This window comes from Mus pahari, chromosome 22, assembly GCF_900095145.1.
Source record: "Mus pahari chromosome 22, PAHARI_EIJ_v1.1, whole genome shotgun sequence".
NCBI classification, from domain to species: domain Eukaryota; kingdom Metazoa; phylum Chordata; class Mammalia; order Rodentia; family Muridae; genus Mus; species Mus pahari.
Window position 1 is genome coordinate 20,363,763 of NC_034611.1, and position 8,040 is coordinate 20,371,802.

Sequence of the window (8,040 nt, forward strand, 5' to 3'; positions counted from 1 at the left end):
TGGGCTTCCCTGACAGCTGTGTCACGTGTACACACAGCTGGGCTTCCCTGACAGCTGTGTCACGTGTACACACAGCTGGGCTTCCCTGACAGCTGAGTCCCCTGTGTACACACAGCTGGGCTTCCCTGACAGCTGTGTCCCCTGTATAAAAAGGTTTGCACTTCTCCTCAGAAACAGGTATGGTCTGTGCCATCTCCACAGTGTGACGGTAAGTACAGTCCTAAGTCTATGTCTCTCCTAGACCCTATTCTGTGTATTTCTTCATCTGGTCATTATATATACCTGTTTCGCTGAAATTGCTGAAAAAAAGTGGTGACCCACGATACAACGACTATTCTCATTATGTTAGTCCTAGTAATAGAACCCAAAAGTATTTTAGGAAACTTCTGAACTTGTAGCAGTTTTCGAAAGCAGGGATAGCCGTAACGACTCCTGAACACTGACTACCTTAAACTGAAGAGGCATTCCATTTTATGTGCTAATTGACTTACATATAAAGATTTAAAACCTTTGCTTCGGCTAGGTATATTGTTTGCCTAGCTTGTGCAAGGTCCTGGGTTCAGTCCCTAGCACTGCACAAAGGTGTGCAGGGGTGGGGATCTGGAAGTGTCAGATTTTTGAGAATTTCAAGTTCAAAATCAGACTTGGGATACTGCTTCAAGACAAAACAAAACAAAAATTTTTCTGCTTAATGAATGGATTTTCATAAAGTTTATTAACAATTTGGCATGATTTTATGTAGAAGCAGACTAGGGAGGTTTGAAAACTAAAAACTTACAAATAAAGATATGGTTTTTAGGGTTGTCACTGTTGATTCTGTTTTGTTATAGCACAGAGGTATCACAGTGTAGCACTGGCTGGCCTAGAGCTCAATATGAAGACCTTGAATTCACAGAGAGCCACATACCTTTGCCTCCAATGTAACTGTGACATAACTTACCTAAATATTAATAGTAGTATGCTAGCTACACGGTGGTGTTTCTGTCAACAACAGACTGCACACATGACAGTCGTCCCACAAGCTAACACTGCCTAGTGAGGTCATGGTGGGGTTATGTGAGCAGGCACACCCGTGAAGCAACTGCACCACAACCCTGCGTATTGTACTATACTGACGGGAAGTAACAACTGACTTCGCCCAGATACTTACCTTAGCAAAATTTAAACATACTTAGCCATCCCCCCCATAGTGGCCTACTGTAGACCCTCTGCATGTCACTATACACACCAGAGCTCCTTACCCCCTCAGATGTGCTGCCTGCTTTTATTTTTTTTCAAAGATTTATTATTATTATATGTGAGTACACTGTAGCTGAATTCAGACATAGCTGAAGAGGGCATCAGATTCCATTACAGATGGTTGTGAGCCACCCTGTGGTTGCTGGGATTTGAACTCAGGACCTTCAGAAGACCAGTCAGTGAGTGCTCTTAACCGCTGAGCCATCTCTCCAGCCCAGCTGTGTGTTATCAACGTGATCCCCTCTGCCTGGGATACTCTTCTCTCTTCTGTTCACAAGGTCAGTTTTACTCAGCACTCTGTCCCTCAAACATCTTTTCTAGCCATATCCGGACTCCCAATGTTCCCACAGCACCATTTACCCATTCTTCACTTCCCAAGTTATAACTTGTTTGTTATATAGTTAACATCTGTCGGCTCCATTAGGTCAACAGTTACAGAAAGTAGAAACCAAACCCTGTGTTCATGCTGCGTACCACTGTACCTCGAGTATTTAGCATGATGCATGAATCTTAGAAGGTATTCGATAGTACTTTAATAAATAAATGAATAATTAAATATCAGTTTGCTACATTTTAAAAATGTTTGTTAAATTTCTCCTATTTTTTAAAGTTCTGTATTTTTATAAGTTAGACTATTTTTCATTATTTTGCGTATATGAATGCTTTGCATGAGCATATGTATGTACCAGAATAGGCCAGCAGAGAGTTTTGGATCCTCTGAAACTAGAGTTTTTCATATGGTTTTAGAGACCTGATTTATGTGGATACTGGGAAGGTCTTTTGCAAGAGCAGCAAGTACTCTTAATAATAAGCCATTTCTCTAGCCACTAAAAAGTTTTTGTTTGTTTGTTTTTCAAGTCTGAGTTCCTCTGTGTAGCCCTGAGCTCCAGAGCTCACTCTGCAGACCGGGCTGGACGCAAAGATCCGCCTGCCTGCCCCTGCCTCCTAAGTAATGGACTGAGAGCACGGCCTGCACTTCCTGAGATAACGTTTTAGGAACTGCTTTAAATGTACTCACTAGCTCTCAGCATAAAGGTAAGCGTGAGGCTGGAGAGAAGGCTAAGAGCATTCACTGCTCTTCCAAAGGTCCTCAATTCAATTCCCAGCACCCGCATGGCAGCCCGCATCTGTCTGATGCTGCCTTCTGGTATCCAGATATACATGCACACAAAGTACCTAATACATAAATAAATAAACTCTAAACAAGACAAGCTTTATAATGACAAACTGCTCAAGCAAGGCACTTACCCTTCCATAAGCATTGCAAGAGAGCCCAGCAAAAGAGTGTGAATTACATGATAAATTATTTCTGGCCTTTCTCCAATTCTTCCATCTTCAAGAGTTACAGTTTCTTTCTTAGACTTACCACTATATAAAGGAAACATTTTTTGTAAATTTGGAAATATATACATGAAAAATCAACAATATGTTCTCATGTTTGAAGGCTATGCCTAAAACTGAATTTCTTCTTCTTCTCTAAGACCAATTATTCCTGAACTAGTGATGCTAATCAATATAAACTACACAATTAAATTATAAAGATAAAGAGCTATAAGCACCCATCTTCTTCTTTTTGTTTGGAAACAGGGTTTCACCACTAGCTCAGGCCTAGAACACATTCTGTATCTAAGCTTGCCTCTACTCCAGGCCATTCTTTTTGCCTGAGGTTATACAGAGTTGAGACTGCAGATGTGAGCCACCATACCTAGCTTCAAGTTACATTTTCTTTTATTTTAGTGCTGGGGGTCACCAAGCATAGGTCTTTATACACTAAATAAGTGCTGTGTATATTACAGTGGTAAGGGAGCATGGACTGTATAAAGTAGGCCAACTGACTGGGGAGTGATACTTCACAGCGTAATGAACATTTGAATCAAGTATATTTATACTGATTTATATTTTGTTATTGTTTTTGCTGTTTTGCTTTCATTTCTCATTTTTTGAAATAGTGGCCCAGGCTGCCTTTGAACTCACAATTCTCTTAGCAAAGTCTCCTGAGTTTATAGGCATGTCCTGAGTTTATAGGCATGTCCTGAGTTTATAGGCATGTCCAATCATATTCAGAAAAGTTTTTTGTTGTTGTTGTTGGTTTTTTGGTTTTTCGAGACAGGGTTTCTCTGTATAGCCCTGGCTGTAATGGAACTCACTTTGTAGACCAGGCTGGCCTGGAACTCAGAAATCTGCCTGCCTCTGCCTCCCGAGTGCTGGGATTAAAGGTGTGCACCACCACGCCCAGCTCAGAAAAGTTGTAAGTAACTTCAGATCACACTAATAGCTTCGTTTCAATTAAATTAGATATATATGTTTATATATGTATATATGTACACACACATAATATATGGACATATAAATTATTTCATATATATATGTATACACATGTGTATGTGTATGTATGTATGTGTATATATATATATATATATATATATATATATATATATATATATATATATATATATACACACATACATATATATATAATTTCCACCCAAACCACCTCAGAGACAGGATTTTTCTATGTAGCCCTGGCTATCCTGGAACTTGCTTTGTAAACCAAGTTGGCCTTGAACTCAGAGATGAGCCTGACTCAGACTCCTGAGTGTTGAGATTAAAGGCATGTGCTACCATGCCTAGCCATTCTTAATTAAGATTTTAGTAAGTTATTAAATGAGTCTGCAAAAGCTTAATCTATTACTTATATGTCCATATAAATACTCAAAGGTATAAAGCTAAACATCTGCTTTCCTGATTAATTTATAATGACTGTCTTAGTTAGGGTTTTACTGCTGTAAACAGACACCATGACCAAGGCAAGTCTTATATAGACGACATTTAATTAGGGCTGGCTTACAGGTTCAGTCCATTATCTTTGAGGCAAGAACATGGCAGCATCCAGGCTGATATGGTGCTGGTAGAGCTGAGAGTTCAACGCCTTTAATCCGAAGGCTACTAGAGGAAGACTGACTTCCAGGCAGCTAGGATGAGGGTCTTAAGCCCACACCCACAGTGACACACCTACTCCAACAAGGCCACACCTCCTAATAGGGCCACTCCCTGGGCCAAAAATATTCAAACCATCACAATAACCAATAAAGAAAGAATAGAATTAGATGCTCTAAAATAAACACAGTATTGAAAAGCTGTGATGTGGGCACACACCTATAGTCTTATATGATTTGGAGACTGAGCCAAGCGAACTGCTTAAAATTTTGAGTTCTAGGTCATTCTGGGGAGCACAACAAAACTTCTCGCTCTCCTTCTTTTCCCTAGAGCTAAACCCAGGGCCTCTGCAAGCTAGTTAGGGTCTGTCAGCACCACACCAAAGTTCCAAACCCTGTCTCTTCAAAAAATAAAAAATAAAGAAAGGAAAGGAAAGGAAAGGAAAGGAAAGGAAAGGAAAGGAAAGGAAAGGAAAGGAAAGGAAAGGAAAGGAAAGGAAAGGAACGGAACTCTGGATCTGGATCCAACTTAGTGGCAAAGCATACTCAGCATGCACAAGGCCCTGGGTTCTCAAAACCCAGCACCAGACCAACACACACACCTTCAAGTATTTTATATTTTAAAATACAATAATTAGTAATACAATTGATTATTATAAGCACTTACCTCATCCTCCTAAAAAAAACTTGTGTCATAGAAAGAAGACAAATAATTAACACTAAAACATAGAATGGCAATAGGGAAGATTGTGTCAATCGGAAAAAAAAATCCTGGGATGGTGCCTGGAGAGATTCTTGACAAAGGAGCCAGTTCAATGTAAAATTCCTACAAAAGACAAAACACAGGATATTAAAATCTCATGTGTTTTAAACTGATGAACATAAAGGTATTTATCTCATTAAAGCCGGGCATTGGTGGCGCATGCCTTTAATCCCAGCACTAGGGAGGCAGAGGCAGGTGGATTTCTGAGTTCGAGGCCAGCCTGGTCTACAGAGTGAGTTCCAGGACAGCCAGGACTACAAAGAGAAACCCTGTCTCGAAAAACCCAAAAAAAAAAAAAAATCTCAGTAAAAATAAAGATAAAACACATTCTCTAAATCTACTCATTTGTAACAGCAAGGGTAGGCTGCAATGAAGCCCATGCCTTCATCTAAGCTGTTCACAAATGAAACACGGCTGCTTTCCTTACCAGACTCATGGTTAAATCATGACCCTCAAGACAGGCGTGTGGCCGGAAAGCTACATCCCCACCAGCAGTGTTCTGGGGTAGAAGCCATAGGAACTGAGTAGGTCAGAAGCTTGAAGAATTCATAGTCTTTCTGGGGCATAGGCTGCTGGGTGGAAGATGCCTTTTAAGTATATGCATTGTCCCTTCCCCTTCCTTTCTGTTTCCTAACCTCTTTCGTCATACACTCCATGGGCCAGAAACAGTGTAACAAATGACCAGGAACAGTCACAATCTAGGAAACTGAGACAGTAAGACCACTTGACGGATAAAGGCACTTCCTGACGAGCCTGAAAAGCTGAGTTCAATGCTATGGTGCAAGAAGAAAACAAACTCTGAAATTTGACTTTTGACCTCCACATACATACATACCTGACATGGCGCGTGTGCGCATGCACGCGCGCACACACACACACACACATACACACACACACACACACACACACATTCTCTCTGTTCGTTCTCTCTGTCTCTCTGTCTGTCTGTCTGTCTGTCTGTCTGTCTGTCTGTCTGTCTCTCTCTCTCTCTCTCTCTCTCTCTCTTAAAATGCCTTAAGTAATCAAAGCTGGAGATGTGGCTCAGTAGTTAGGAACACTGGCTGCTTGTGTACAGTATCCAGGTTCCAGTCCCATGCTAGTTCACAACTAGCTCTAAGTCCAGTGAGCAAAATTAAGCCTGCTAGTGCTTTAAGTTGTTGACATGAGCATTTTGTGGAGAAGCTAAGACATCCAGTGGCTGTGACCATCTGTAAAGTCCAATGGCAAATGTATTTTCCCAGTTGCTGAGCTAAGGGTTAAACCCAGGGTCTCATGCACATGAATGAGGCAAGCACTTCTATCACTGAGCCACATCCCCAGGTAAGACATGGAGTGATGTTCAGAAGTGCTCATGGAACACTTGAAGAGATGGCTCGGCAGTTAATAGCACTGGCTGTTCTTCCAGAGGACCTGGGTTTGGTTCCCAGTACCCATATGTCGGCTCAGAATCTGCTTAACTCCAGTTCCAGGGAATCTAATTCCCTTTCCTAACCTACTTGGGCTCCTTGATGTGCACATACATACACTCAGCCTCACAACCATTCCAGGAGATTCAATGTCTTCTTCTGGCCTTCAAGGGCATTTACACATGTGGTACACATCATATATGCAGAAGCACTTGTACATATAAAATAACAAAATTTAAAAAGTGTTAAGCTGGGCATGGTGGCGCATGCCTTTAATCCCAGCACTTGGGAGGCAGAGGCAGGCGGATTTCTGAGTTTGAGGCCAGCCTGGTCTACAGCGTGAGTTCCAGGACAGTCACTACACAGAGAAACCCTGTCTCGAAAAAAACAAAAAAACAACAAAAAAACAAAAACAAAAGTGTTAAAGGGTAGAATGAAAGTGTCTATTTTAAAAATGACTGCATTTTAAAATAGACTAACTAAATAAGCTAAATTCTGACACTAGGATGACAGCACCACTAAAGACGATGCTAATGAAATATCTTCTACTGTGGGGCTGAGGATGCTATTTCTGTTGGTGCTATTAATATTATTATTTTAAGTCAAGCTATTATTATTATTTTTGCCCAGATGCAAGTCTTTGTTTTATTTTTTAATGAAATAAAAAACTTTATAAATATCACAAAAAGTACTGAAAGAGCAAACACAATAGAATAAATGCATGCTTGTAATCAGTAATTATTATGATATCACTAACAAGCACTGTCTTGTATGGAGCGAGATTCTCTCTTCAGTTTCTTTTTGAAGGTATTTAGAGCTATGAGTTTTCCTCTTACAACTGCTTTCATTGTGTCCCATAAGCTTTGGTATGATTCGTCTTCTTTTTTATTAAATTCTAAAACTCCTTTATTTCTTCCTAAGTTATCATTGAGTAGAGCGTTGTTCAGCTTCCATGTGTATGTGTGCTTTCAGTTGTTTTTGTTAGTATTTAAGACCAGACTTAGTCTGTGGTGATCTGATAGGGTGCATGGGATTATTTCAACATTCCTGTATCTGTTGAAGCATGTTTTGTGGCCAATTATATGGTTAATTTTGGAGAAGGTACCATGAGGTACTGAGAAGAAGGTATATTCTTTTACTTTAGGATGAAATATTCTATAAATATCTGTTAGATCCATTTGGTTCATAACTTCTGTTAGTTTCACTGTGTCTCTGTTTACTTTCTGTTTCCATGATCTGTCCATTGCTGAGAGTGGAGTGTTGAAGTCTCCCACTATTATTGTGTGGGGTGTGATGTGTACTTTGAGATTTAGTAAAGATTCTTTTAAGAATGTGGGTGCCCTTGCATTTAGAGCATAGATGTTCAGATTGAGAGTTCATCTTGGTAGATTTTTTTCTTTGACCAGTATGAAGTGTCCTTCCTTATATTTTCTTATAACTTTTGGTTGAAAGTTGATTTTATTCAATATTAGTATGGCTACTCCAGCTTGTTTCTTGGGACCATTTGCTTGGAAAATTGTTTTCCAACCTTCTATTCTGAGGTTGTGTCTGCCTTTGTCACTGAGGTGCATTTCCTGTATGCTGCAAAATGCTGGGTCCTGATTACGTATCCAGTATATTAGTCTATATCTTTTTATTGGACAGTTGAGTCCATTGATGTTAAGAGATATTAAGGAAAAGTGATTGTTACTTCCTG

At 40.0% G+C, this 8,040-nt stretch overlaps 1 protein-coding gene across 1 annotated transcript in view; it reads right to left on the reverse strand.

Annotated features, from left to right (window-relative positions):
- The window catches only part of Dpy19l4 (dpy-19 like 4), a 65,216-nt gene that overhangs the window by 18,629 nt on the left and 38,547 nt on the right, over window positions 1-8,040 (reverse strand). The window contains exons 12-13 of the mRNA XM_021222202.2: window positions 4,843-5,001; window positions 2,488-2,607 (exon numbers count right to left, since the gene is read on the reverse strand). Coding sequence (XP_021077861.1) covers window positions 2,488-2,607; window positions 4,843-5,001 — 279 coding nt within the window. The remainder of the gene's footprint in view (window positions 1-2,487; window positions 2,608-4,842; window positions 5,002-8,040) is intronic.